Source organism: Rhinatrema bivittatum, chromosome 3, assembly GCF_901001135.1.
Source record: "Rhinatrema bivittatum chromosome 3, aRhiBiv1.1, whole genome shotgun sequence".
NCBI lineage: Eukaryota > Metazoa > Chordata > Amphibia > Gymnophiona > Rhinatrematidae > Rhinatrema > Rhinatrema bivittatum.
Window position 1 is genome coordinate 375272151 of NC_042617.1, and position 14695 is coordinate 375286845.

The 14695-nt window shown below is 42.9% G+C and overlaps 1 protein-coding gene across 1 annotated transcript in view; it reads left to right on the forward strand.

Moving 5' to 3' along the window:
- ELOVL4 (ELOVL fatty acid elongase 4) overlaps positions 1-14695 on the forward strand; it is a 94995-nt gene that overhangs the window by 77980 nt on the left and 2320 nt on the right. The window contains exon 5 of the mRNA XM_029595557.1: positions 9665-9792. Coding sequence (XP_029451417.1) covers positions 9665-9792 — 128 coding nt within the window. The remainder of the gene's footprint in view (positions 1-9664; positions 9793-14695) is intronic.

Genomic DNA, 14695 nt, shown 5'->3' on the forward strand with positions numbered 1-14695 from the left:
CCCGCCATGACGCGCTCAAGAAGGGGCCAGGCGCGCGTGCCCTAGGTTACCCCGGAAGTAAGATGGCTGCCAGGAGCGCCCACGCCGTCCCGGGAATGCCATGAGGGTCGGCATGGAAAAGCGGAGACGGCTTTCCTCCCCAGACTAGAAGCAGTGGAGAGAAAAGAGGTGAGCAGCAGAGGTCGCAGCTGCCTGCGACCGACGGGCGCAACAGAGCCTGCTGCTATTCCACCTACAATAAGAATATATTGGGTGTTAGAAAAGTATGGGATGTGTGGATGAATACCTAATCATTAGGATCCTGGATGATATATATTTTAGGATCGGTCCTTTTTTTATTCAATAAAGTTTTTTCTCCATATGGAACATCTTCCTTTTTTCCCCTACTATCTATCTCTTAGTAATTTCTATGTGTGCTGTATCTTACTATATATCAGTCCAAGAGTTTCTAATGGGTTTCTATAGCTTCTTCTCAGCTAATAACACTTTGTCCTGTGAAACAGCCGATTAAATTAATAGGTCTGAACCATCTTCTGGTTCTCAGATGGCTGGCTGGAATACGTTTGGTGTGAGGGTGATTAAAAATGACTCATAGTGGAGGTGAGTGAGGGGCGATGTCTAAGAACATAAGAAAATGCCATACTGGGTCAGACCAAGGGTCCATCAAGCCCAGCATCCTGTTTCCAACAGAGGCCAAACCAGGCCATAAGAAAATCAAGGAGTCCCTGATAGCTCTCAGCTGGTAGCTTTTGTGTGAGAGTACTTGAATAGCAGATGATCCTTTATGTTTATTAGATCACAGGGTAATGTGTTCTTTTTTACTGGCATATCTGCATTTCAGGGTAGATCTAGAAGCGATACACATGTGCTAAACTCCATTTATGGTTTGGCAGATGGAACCAGGGAGCTTTCAGGAAAGATGCAGGGCCCTACCAGCCAGGTTAGCCAGTGTGAGCATGGAGAGGGTTGGCTTGTTTCTGTACATTTTTCAGACCCCTGTATTAAAGCTGGTAGGCCTTCAATCTCTATAGTATGCAGAAGATAGCACTTCTGTTCAGTGACATTTGAAGTCTGTGGGACATGGAGGTTACTTAGTTGAATTTTCAGCAGCAGTCTGTTTCAGGTGAATGAAGCTCCTAGCGGGACATCTATACAACACCTCTTCTCTATTGTGAAGTTTACCAATTCAGAAAGGGTCACTTCATATGTGCTCCTTAGCTCCCTATGCTGTGATTTTAGTTAAGAGGATACGTAATTGTTACTTTATACACTAAACCCTTACTTCTGGCTTGGCAGCACTTACATCTAGTGCCCTTTAGGAGGGATAAGTCGTACATGTTGATTTAAAATTCTGAGTTCAGGGCCCCCTTACTAGTAGCTGTTTTAGGGGTGCAGGTTTAACACAACTAAACCAAATTTAAATGTTGATGGAAGGGTAGATAAGAGGAGAATAACAAGTGGACAAACCTGCATGGCAAGCAACATGAATAGATAGTTATGGCTATAGGATGTCCTTAAAGGGACTTTACTGATGTAGAAAATAAACCATAGGATGTAACAATGGAGACCAAAGTAAATATAAATTTATAAACATTTTATAAATCTTTGAAATATTTAAAACTTTAAAATAGCTGTTTACAATTTAAATTAAAAGAGGGGTGGGGTGGGAAAATATAGGGATATAACTATACATAAAAAAGGGACAGGTCCTGAAGGCCTAAGACTCTGTTCAAAATGGTAATGGCCTCATGCCAAGGAGTTCAAGAGCATCCATGAGGCAATCTTGAGTCTCGAGAAGCTGCTCCAACACAGTGGCCAGACTCCTGAGGTCAGCTTGGACTCCTTGCAACTCATCCACCATAATCCTCATTCCCTGGCCAAATGCCTCCTGAGACACAGGCTCCTGGCCTGGAGCAGGTGCTTCAGCCACTGAGCCAGGCTCAGGAGCTACTGCCAGGTCAGCAGATGATGGTGGGAGGGGCCACTAGGGGTCTTGGCCTCCCTCGGCCAGCAATGGCTGGCTGGCCTCAGTCCCTGGAGTAGAAAGGGGAGAAGGCTCTACTTGGATGGCTGCATTTTCTGGCCCTGGGCCTCTTGTATGTGGGGGGGAGGGGCTAGATTGCCATCACTGTGTTCTCTGATGATGATGTTGGAGGAGAAGCCGATCTTGGAGGCTGCAGGCCCCCAAGCAGTGGCCTAGGCTCCATCAGCAGAAGAAAGGACATGGCCCTCATCGTCATCTTCCTACATTTCCTCCCTTCTCCTCCTCCTCCTGTGAAGAGAACATAAAATGTCTGTCATTTCATGTTTTCGTATGCTCCAGGGTGTGATGTGCATGATCATACAGGCAGTTAGAGGGCATTCATTTCTGAGAGGGGTGTAGGCAAAAAGAAGTGCTCTTAGCTGCGGGACATGCCATCATATAGGTGGGGGAAAATCCATATAATGGTTACTAGATATACGGACACTTCAGTTTTAGTATTTCTTCTAGATGGTGCTTCATTAGTGATATGGGTTTGTAGGTAGACTCTGTGTCAGGGTAGTTAGGGTTTGGTTGCAGTCAACGGTCATGATGCAGCACATAAAGTCTGGGTGTTTCTAGGATAGGGGGCTTATATTGTACTTTCAGTGGTAATAAATTTAAGAGTGGGTTTGAACACCATGAAGACTTTCCTGCTAGGCCCGAGGCTGACTTCCATGTAATGCTTCATGACAGTGCTGCCCGTGACCCATAGAAATGCCATGGTCAGAGTGTGTTTTCATGAGGGTTTGTTTAAGTTCAAAGAAGAGACAGGGTCATGCTGAATGGTAGGCCAATAGTGTGGCTGGCGATCGAAGCAGGAGATGGACCATGTGAAAATCTCCCTGAAGGCCATATCATGAACTTACTGCTTGGGACGCATCTGGTCCAGCCACCTCCTCTGTTTCCTGGGCCTTCTTCTTCAGGTTCTCAGTCTTTACAGAAAAATAGGAATTCAAAATTTTGGAGTGAATTTTAAAAGAGTTGCTGGTATTAAAAGGCCCATATATTATTATTATTATTATTTGAGTTTTTTCTATACCGGCATTCGCGATGGAATCGCATCATGCCGGTTTACAAATAACAAGGTGTGCCAAAAGGAAAAATAAATAATAACATTAACAGGTGCTAAAAGAAAAAGTAGCAGTTACAATAAAACAGGGACGTAATACAACTTGGAACGGTGAAGAGGTGATAGTAATTTAACAGAGAAAAAGAAAAAATGCCAAAAATGCCAAACCTGGCAAAGTTTTTGATTACCCTGTTGGGTGGTCAGAGTTGATTAAGGTGAATTAAGGTTCAGTTGGAGTCTGGAAAGGCTTTCATAAATAACCAGGTTTTAAGTCTTTTCCTGAATGTTGGAAGACAGGGTTCCTGTCTCAGTTCTGGTGGGATGGAGTTCCACAGAGTAGGTCCTGCTGTGGAGAATGCCCTGTCTCTGAGAGTTATGTGCTGAAAGGTTTTTGGAAGGAGGAACCTGTAGTGAATCTCTGTAGGACTCTCTGATCGGTCTGGCGGAGGTATGTTTTTTAAATGGGATTTGAAGGTTAAGCGGAGAGAGTTGATGGATAGCTTTGTAGATGGTGGTAATGGACTTATATAAAATTCTATAGTGAACTGGCAGCCAGTGCAGGTCTTTGAGAATAGGAGATATGTGGTCTCTTTTTCTTGTGTTTGTAAGTATTCTGGCCGCCGTGTTCTGGACCATCTGGAGGGGTTTAGTGTGAGAAGATGGGAGACCTAATAGAATGGAGTTGCAATAATCTAACTTAGAGAAGATTATTGATTACACATATATATATATTACACATTATATATATTACACAAGATTACACATATATATATATATATGTTAGCATATAGGCCGAGAGCGAGCAACTCTTGTTTTATTTTATTTTTTTATTTAATTCTTTTATATACCAACCTTCATGACATATGTCATATCAGATCAGTTTACATGGAACCTGGGGGTTAACATTGTTTAACAACCAATTAACAATAGGTCATTCACAGGAGGCAAAGTTACATTTAACAAGGAGATTTTGCACTGGATAGCTGGATAAGTATCTTTTAGCTGGCTAATTTGTGGGCGGGCAGTGGGAGGATCTGGGAGGCACTGTGTATCCGATTAAAAACCAGTTAAGTAGCAATATTTTTTCTTATCCAATTAAGTTCAGTGGTTAGGTTACATCAGCCATAGAACTAATCTACCCTAGCTGGATTTAACTTATTCGGCTATGTAGCGCCTTGACCCCGGATATTCCCTTGTAACTTAGCCGGATAAGTCATATCCGGCTACGTTACATACCCAGCCAGCGCTGAATATAGGGCCCCAGAAAATTATGTGCATATATGTGCATGCATGAGCAACAGAACATTTATTTATTTATTTATTTATTTAAAGATACTTTTATACCGATATTCGTGGGGACATCATATCGGTTTACAGCGAACTATAGAAATGAAGATTACAATGAACAGGGCAAGGGGGAGGGGATACAACGAACCAAAGGAAAGCAGTAAAGAAAGAAGCAATAGCAATAGGCATAATTAATAACAAAGTAAACAGTAACAGTAAACAGATGTAACATGTTAATATAAACGGGCATATACAATTATCGCATGACATAGAATGAGGGCTGCTAAGGGTTTTGGGGGAAGGCTTGTTTGAAAAGCCAGGTTTTTAATTGGGATCTGAATTTCGTCATGCATGGTTCTAGCCTGAGGTGGGTCGGAAGAGCATTCCAATGCGTGGGGCCAGCAATGGAGAGCGCCCGCTCCCATTGCTGGCCCCACGAAAAAATGGGCGGATTTGGGATGGTTCAGAGGTATTCCAGATTGGGGCCAACATTTACACATGTAAATCCCAATTTTAAAACCGGCCATCACAGCGCGCATTGGGTTGTTACCTTCGCATATTTACTTTTGCTCTTTTTCAGGTATAAGTCACAATACAATTCATTATAGCCAAAAACGGACTGGATGAGGGGGATGCGTAAACTGGGGAGTGTGCAAGCTGAAGAACCAGAGGGGTCTTGATGATCTAGACAAAGACTGGGCAAACTGGTGGACTAAATGGTCAAACTGGTTATGTTCTTCACACGCATATGTTTTAAAATGTGCTCACTTGTGCATGTAAAAGCTGATTATTCCTAAGAAAAAGTACGCAAATAATGTTTCCTCGCGTAACCACTTAAAATTAGAAGCACATATACATACACTAGGCATATTTTATACTATATGCATGCACTTGGACCGACGATTTAAAATTCCAGGGTACATGTGCTTGCATCCACATATGCATGTATGTGAGTGTGTGCACGCTTGTTTTAAATTTACAGTCCCTGTGTGCACTGTAGCTGCTACTGTGACCTCTAATGTTTGGAGTGAGTAGCATGACTTCTAGCACACTCTTAATGCACCTAGATGAGGTGTGCTGCCACCAGGCTCAAAAGTACCCCAGAACAGGGACACTCCATGAACCGCCGTCCTACTCCTTTTTATGAGGAAGCCAGCTGGGCAGTCCAGCCAGTGTGAATATCCCTTTCCGGTAATAGCTTATAAAGAAGGGATAACTGTGGTACAACAGGGCATATAGTTTTGCAGAGTAACAGGAAGTGTATGACAGGGCCAAATCTCTCTCTTCTGAAAGAAGAACATTTGTTTACTCAGCTATCAGGGCCACGATTAAATCTATTATTTATTTATTTCATTTGGATTCTGCCTATAATAACAATATTACATGTCCCAGAGGAATTTCTAGCTCATAATTGCACCTTTACTATACTTGTGACTATTAGTTTAAGTCCTCTCTTGTTGTCCTTGCCTACAATTTCACTCTTGCATTATATTAAATTGGCAATATACTGTATGTACATTGATCATGCTATTAATAGAATATATATTTGTTATTGTATCTAAATAGTAACATAGTAATGACGGCAGACAAAGACCAAAATGGTCCATCTGGTCTGCCCAGCAAGCTTCCCAAGGTAGTAACTGCCGCTCCGTGCATGTTACCCCCATGTTTCTCTTAAGGGTAGTAACTGCCGCTCCGTGCACATCAGCCCTTCACCCCCAACGCATATAGTTCTTTTGGATTACCATGCCCCAGATGCATGACTCTGCATTTCTTGGCATTGAATCCCAGCTGCCATATGTTCGACCACTCTTCCAGCTTCCTTAAATCCCATCTAATTCTCTGTACTCCTTCCGGTGTGTCCACTCTGTTGTAGATCTTAGTATCATCCGCAAATAGACAAACTTTACCTTCTAACCCTTCCGCAATGTCGCTCACTATTGACACTTGCCCTACCTGTAGGCCATATTGAGTCCCCACCAGCCACATCACCACATCGCTATAGTGCCCCCTAGTGACCCCAATAACCTAACCTAGAAACAGAGAAACATGATGACTGAAAAAGACGTATGGCCCATCCAGTCTGCCCAACTATCCAATTAGCATTATCATTCTCATCACCTCCTTAGAGTTCCCCTGTATTTATCACATGCTTTCTTGAATTCAGTTACTGTTTTTGTCTCCACCACTTCCACTGGGAGGCTGTTCCATACGTAAACCACCCTCTCTGTAAAGAAATATTTCCTAAGATTACTCCTGAGTCTAACCCCTTTCAACCTCATCTTATGACCCCTCGTTTTAGAGCTTCCTTTCCATTTAAAAAGGTTCACCTTATGTGCATGTAAACCTTTGAGATATTTGAATGTCTCTATCATATCTCCCCTATCTTGCCTTTCCTCTAGGGTATACATGTTTAGATATTTAAGTCTATTCCATATGCTTTAGAACTAAGATCACTGACTATTTAAGTAGCCACCCTCTGGACCGACTCCATCTTGTTTATATCTTTTTGAAGGTGCAGTTTCCAGAATTGTACACAGTATTCCAAGTGAAGTCTCATCAGTGACGTCTACAGGCCAATATCACTTTCCTTTTTATACTGACCATTCCTCTCTGTTTGCAGCCAAATATCTTTCTGGCTTTTACTGTTGCTTTATCCACTTGTTTGGCCACCTTAAGATCATCAGACACAATTAGCCCCAGATCCCGCTCTTTCTTTGTGTTTAGAAGAATTTCACCTCCAATACTGTACCTTTCCCTTGGGTTTTTGCATCCTAAATGCATTACTCTGCATTTTTTAGCATTAAATCTTAGCTGCCAGACCTTTGACCACTCTTTGACATTCACTAGATCTCTTCTCATGTTTTCCATTCCTTCCTAGCTGTCCACCCTGTAACAGATTTTGCTATCATCAGCAAAAAGACAAACCTTCCTCAACAACCCTTCCATTATGTCGCTCACAAAAATGTTGAAAAGAAATGGTCCAGGGACCTATCCCTGAGGTACACTGCTAGTAACAACTCCCTCCTCAAGAGAAAATTCCATTTACCACTACCTTTTGTCACCTCCCACTCAGCCAATTTTGAACTCATTCAGTCTCTAGGATCCATACCAAGGACACACAATTTATTTATAAATCCTTTATTTACTTTCCTAACAAAAAGATTAGTTACCTATATCCTTTTAGTTTTGCCCACTGCCCTTCTATTTACCCTAGATTTTCCCATCCAGCTATCGACTCCCTGGAATTCCACCATTTTGAGAAAGTTAGTTTTCGTGAAGTCCAGGAGACCCTCGCCTTAGAATAAACCTTCACCTCTTGTGTCCTGATATTGAACCACACCATCCAGTGGTCGCTGGTTCCCAGATGATCATCCACTACAACATTAGAAATGCTGTCCTCATTGGTAAGCATTAGGTCCAGTATTTCCCTCTCCCTTGTGGGTTCTGTTACCAACTGACCAAACAGTTCTTCTGGCAGAGAATCTAGGATCTCCCTGTTTCTAGAAGATATTGCAGTAGGAATATCCCAGTCAACATCTGGAAGATTAAAATCCCCTAGCAATAGCACTTCCCCTTTCATAGCAATTTTGTGAATATCCTCCATTATATCATTATATCTTTATCCATTCCCTCTTTCCAGATTAACCCACCTTGTAAGCCCAGCAATGCTGTTGCTTTAATACTATTTTTTTATATATTGTGCTATGCCTCCTCCCTTCCTTCTTACCCAGTCCTTCTGAGTAGATTGTAGCCGGGCATTACTATATCCCAGTCATAGTTTTCCGTGTACCAGGTCTCCATGACAGTTACTAAATCAGCTTCTTCCATGACAGCCTCTAGATCTGGGACTTTATTCCCCATACTATGACCATTAGGGTACATAGCTTTCCAAATATTGCCTTTTTTCCCATAGTTTCCATTTCTATATAAGTATTTAATGTTTTACTTACCTTAGGGCTTTGTTCACCCATCCCCAATTATTCTAGTTTATACCATTCCTCAGTAGGTTTATCATTCTCTGTTGAAAGACACTGCAGCCCTTCTTCAACAAGTGGATCTCATCTCTGCTCAGCAATCCTTGAAATATCATCCCATGATCCAGGAAGCCAAAATGCTCATGTCAGCACCATCTAAGCAGCCACCCATTTATCTTCTGCCTGGGCCTTTATCCTTAACTGTGAGGATTGAGGACAATTCTACCTGTACACCTATCTGCTTTACCCTCTCTCCCAGAGCCATGAAGTCACTTTTGTTAAGGTCTTTGTGGTACTTTGCAGTATCATTCATGCGAACATGGATGAGCAGCATCTGATAATGGTCAGTAGGCTTGAAGATTCTTGGCAATCTCTCCGTAATGTCTTGGATTTTGGCACCTGGCAGACAGCACACTTCCCAGGACAACATGTCTGGTCAGCAGATGGATACCTCCGTGCCCCTCAGAAGCAAGTCACCAACAACCATTACCCTCTGCCTCCTAGGTGCAGTGATTGCTGTGCCTGCAGCTTTGGTGTTTGCATGTCCTGGTTCTTCCATATCATGAGGAGGAACCAGCCCCACCCTCACCCCCATGCCCCTGTACCACCCCCTAGTGACCCCCCCATGCATAGCCTAACCAGCTCCCAACCCTACTAGCCATAATCTACTTACCCCATGTGAGTATAATGTCTGGCCTGCATGTTTTCCCTCAAGCACACTTTCATGCTTCACTACCAGGTGACAACTCTGGTGGTGAAGTTTAGCTGGCAAGCTGGTGATGGCATTGCGGAATAAAGCCAACCCAGAAGAACTGGAAGTTGCACAACATGGGAGCATACATAAATATGTTACATGCGCAAATTTGCGCATGAACAAAAGACCACAAGCAAATGAACGCAGAACATACACATGCAATGTATATGTAAAATTGTGTATATTGTATATTGTGCTTCATACTTGCGCACACACAATAAAAAATTCATGCGCTTGTGCACGCGAGCCCATATACGCATAAATATGGCCTCGTGCCATTCTTTTAAAATTATCCTTCATGGTAATGGTCAGACCTGATCAGAGGCAGTTTATTATATCATGGCATTCCATTTCTAGAGAATTTATTTCTGTTTCCAGATCAGTAAACATTCTAAAAGCAACATTTTTTGCTCTTGGAAATGTATTTAACATTTGCACAAGTATAGATTTTATGTATTGTATATTGAATTTATACATATGGGGTATGCGTTTTATTTAAAGTTAAACATTTAGTAATGTCTTAATTAAATATTTTTAATATTGTTTTCTAACAGCATTTTTTGGAGCTCACATGAATGCTTTTATCCATGTGGTTATGTACTTGTACTATGGATTAGCTTCGTGTGGTCCTCAACTTCAGAAGTACCTGTGGTGGAAGCGATACTTAACTATTTTACAACTGGTAAGCAAGTAATAGCTCAAATTTGTTTTTGTCTTTGTTGAAAAATCCTGTAACTGAAGAAGCTAATTGTATGGCTGTTATTTGTTTGTAGTGGAATTGCAACATAACCAATTCAAAAATTCAGTTAAAGTGCTACTAACATATGAAGAGCTGTAAAATATAGTAACGTAGTAATGAAGGCAGAAAAAGATGGTCCATCCAATCCGCCCAGCATGGATCTTATGGTAGTAACTGCCACATCTGCAGGTTACCCCCATGTTTCTGTTAAGGGTAATAACTGCTGCTCCATGCAGGTTACGCCTATGCATTTTTGTAAAGGGTAGCAATATTTACAATCAAATTTAGTGATATACACCTCAAAAAGGTAAATAATGTTTCAATAAATATTTAAGATTTACTTTTGATGCCTTTTGCCTGGCTACCATTTAACCACTTGTGAAAATTATGAGGCTGCTGATATAGGAGTGAAACATTACACAGGGGCATGAAACAACTCCAGGAAGCACAAATGTTACCTTAATGCATAACATCCAACAAATTGCTAAGAAGATAGCTCTGAAGTTTAAAGTTCTTTTTTTGGCGGTCATAATGTCAATTTTTAAATTGTCTAACTTGATCTGTCTCTATTTATTAATATATAATGGAGCAATCCATTTGGGTCTATAGGGGTTTACTGTTTTTGTGTTTTATTTTGTTATTTTAGGTAGTGTGTGTTTTGGGCCTGCGGAAAATAGTGGTTCACACCTTTTTCATTCAGATGGAGTAATATGTATTTTATGTGATTATATATATATATATATATATATATATATATATATATATATATATATATATATGGAGCAGCTTTTAAACTAGACCATGGGGGGAATCTGACCATCATTCAGCATTCTTTTTTTTAATATTTCAGATTAGATGTTCTTGCTAGAGAGGATGCAGCCTTTGGAGCAGGCATCCTCAGAGCAGCCCCTTTATTTCTTCCTCCCAAAATAGATAGAATTTGGTAATTCCCACTCATCTGGACTGGTGTAGCAGGACGAAATGAAAGAGGAAATTTTATTACCTATTAATTTTCTTTCCACCTCTCAGCCTCACAAAGCCACTTTTATTCTTCAACTTATCACTAACATATCTGAAAGAAGTCTTGTCCCCTCATTTTACCATTTGTTCTCTTTTCTTCCATTTGAATCTTTGCTTTCCTGACTACTTTCGCAGCTTCTCTTAGCTTTTCCAGACAATGTTGCTTATCTTCTTCATAAGTACGTGACGTGAGCATTTTGGCTTCCTGGATCATGGGATGATATTTCAAGTAAATATTTGCCATACTAGGTCAGACCAAAGGTCCATCAAGCCCAGTATCCTGTTTCCAACAGTGGCCAATCCAGATCACAAGTACCTGGCAAAATCCTGAAGGGAAGATAGATTCCATGCTGCTTATCCCAGGTATAAGAAGTGGATTTCTGCAACTTCACTTTAATAATGGTTTATGGACTATTCCTCTAGGAACTTGTACTCTTTGAAAGTGTTAACAACCGATTAACATTTATTAGTTCCACTCCCCCATTATTTTATATACCTCTATCATATCTCCCCTCAGCCATCTCTTCTCCAGGCTGAAGAGGACTAATCTCTTTAGCTTTTCTTCATAGGGGAATCGTTCCATTCCCTTTATCATTTTGGTTGCCTTTCTCTGTACCTTTTCTAATTATGTCAGTGATGATGCTTGGATTCTTTTCTTGAATGGTGACTCATAATGTGGAGCCTTGCATTGTGTAGCTATAAATTGGGTTACTCTTCCTTAAGTGCATCACTTTGCACTTGTCCAAATAAAATTTAATTTGCCATTTGCATGCCCAGTCTCCCAGATTTGCAAGGTCCTCTTGCAATTTCTTACAATTCTTTTGTGATTTAATAATTTTGCTTAATTTTGTGTCATCAGCAGTTTTGATCACTTCACTTGTTCCTATTCTCAGGCCGTTTATTAATATATTAAAAAGCAGTGGTCCAAGAACAGATCCTTGGTGCATTCGACTATTCATTCACCTTTCGCCATTGGTAAAATTTACCATTTAACCCTACTTTCTCTTTTCTCTCAGTCATGGAACCCTTGAGGACATCTCTGTCCAGTGGGAGAACATCTCCAACCTGCAGCAGGGAGTTCCCTTCCAAGCTACTCCGCCTCAGGTGGTACAACCGTTGCCTCTTCTCAGGGCTGGGGCGCCCATGTGGACAGCCTCCACACGCAGAGTCTCTGGTCCGCCCACGAAGCCCACTGCTGGATAAACTTTCTGGAGCTCAGGGCAATTCGCTACATTCTGTGGGCATTCAGAGACTGGTTGTCCTGCAAAGAAGTTCTGATATATCAACAAACAGGGAGGCACGGGCTTGTTCCTCCTCTGTCACAAAGCGGTGAAGGTGTGGACCCGGGCCCTGTTGCAGAGGATGTTGTTGCGTGCGACATACTTGCCCAGGTCTCTGAACGTGCTGGTGGACAAGCTGAGTTGCTCCTTCCAGCCACATGAATGATCCCTTAATCTGGAGGTAGCGGCCAATCTGTTTCATTTGTGGGGTACTCCAGATGTGGACCTCTTTGCCTCCCCGCACAATCACGAGGTGAACAGGTTTTGCTCCCTGTCGTCGGGGGGCAGCCATCTGGCCTGCGATGCATTCTCCCTCCAGTGGGGGAGAGGTCTACTGCATGTGTTCCCTCCTCTCCCGCTCCCCTTGAAGACCCTGCTGAAGCTTCAATAGGACAGAGGGACCATGATCCTCTTGGCGCCTTTTTGGCCCCAACGGGCCTGGTTCCCTCTCCTGCGGGACCTGTTGATCAGGCCCCCCCATCCGACTGGGGACTGCGCCCGATCTGATCACGCAGAACCAGGGCACCCTGCGTCATCCAAACCTCCGGGCATTGGCCCTAACGGCTTGGATGTTGAGTGCTTCATTCTTTGGCCCTTGGCCCTCTTGGACAGTGTCTCCCAGTTGCTGGTGGCTTCTAGGAAACCTTCCACCTGGAAGTCCTAGTTTGAAGTGGAGAAGATTCTCCATCTGGTGTGCGGGGCATGACTTGGATCCATTTACATGCCCCCTTCCCCAGCTGCTGGACTACTTGTGGCACCTTTCCGAGACTGGGCTGCAAACCAGCTCAGTCTGGGTCTATCTCAGCGCTGTGAGTGCGTACCATCGAGGCATTGCCGGTACACCCGTATCGGTGCAGCCTTTAGTACGCAGCTTTATGAGGGGCCTACTCCAGCTGTAGCCTCTTCTTCGGTCTCCTGTTGCATCCTAAGACCTCCCTTTGATCCGCTGCATTCCTGCAACACGAAGTTCCTCACCTGGAAAGTTATATTCCTGGTGGCGCTTACTTCGGCTCGTAGGGTCAGTGAACTTCAGGTCTTGATTACATACCTGCCATATACAAGGTTTTTTCACGATCATGTGGTCTTGCATACGCACTCTAAGTTTCTGCCTAAGGTTGTGACTGATTTCCAACTTAATCAGTCTATCGTGTTACCCACCTTCTTTAGTAGGCTTCATTCCCACCCAGAGGAACAGGTTCTTCATACTCTGGACTGCAAGAGGGCCTTGGCTTTCTATTTAGATCGCACAGCTAGTCACAGACAATCCACTGAGCTCTTTGTGTCCTTCGATTCAAACCAGCTGGGAGTGGCGGTGGGTAAACAGACTTTATCCAACTGGCTGGCGGATTGCATCGCCTTCTGCTATGCGCAATCAGGTCTTCCGCTGGCCGGCAGAGTTAAAGCTTACTCTGTGCGGGCTATGCCAATGTCGGTGGCTCATATGCGAGCAGTCCCCATCGTCAAAATTTGCCGGGCTGCCGGGCCGCAACATGGAGTTCTCTTCACATGTTTGCAGCTCACTACTGCCTGGACAAGATGGACATCAGGACAGTGTCTTTGGTCAATCCATCCTGCACAATCTGTTCCAGACCTGAACCCAGCTTTTCCTGCCTAGTGCACCTGGTGGGAGCCAGGCAGTCCCCTGTCTACCAACAGCACCACAGTTGTTGTGCCTGTTGGCATTTTGTTCGGTAGCTGTGGTCTCACCTGCTATCAGGGACAGCCTGGAGCTTGGTATTCACCCAAATGTGAGGAATACAATCCTGCTTGTCTTAGGAGAAAGCACAGATGCTTACCTGTAACAGTTGTTCTCCTAGGACAGGAGGATGTTAGTCCTCAGGAATCCCGCCCACCTCCCCATGGAGTTGGATTCTCCTTCCGGTTTGTTATTTTATTTTTTCGCTTGTATTTTTCTGTGTTACAAGGGGGACCTCACATGGACGTGCGGATAGTGGTATGCTGGGCATGCTCAGTGTGCTGGTCAAAGCTTCTAGTAACTTTGACAAAAGTTCTCCAATATCTATGCTCTCTTCTCCATTGTTACAAACCCACATGCCCTCCACTTTCTGGCCTGCACCTTATTCTCCAATCTACCTTTTAAGCAGGCACTTACTTCCTTCTGAGCATTCTGGCTGCTCAAACTCTCTGGAATCCTCACAAAATGTATCTGCTTGACAAGGGAAATATTCAAAACTTGGCTTTTGTCTTACTAATTCCAAAAGTTAGCTGAGCAGAGCTTTTGAAAAACCAATCTGACCTCTGAAATTATAGGTGTGGAAGAGATGTTAAATTATGCAAACACAAATAGAATAGCAGAAGGACGTCTTACATTTATAGTCAAAATGCAAAGGACTCTGTCAAATAATCAAGTGTGTATTTAAAAGACACTCTCAAAGAAGCTGTAGCAAAGAGCATGAAGCCAGCTGGCTAAGAGTAGCCTCTTCATTATTTAACCTAGCCTTGAGCTGGATTAGCACTGAATTGAAAAAACGATGAATCTACATCAGGACTTCTCAAACCGTCCTGGGGACCCCAGGATAGCCGCA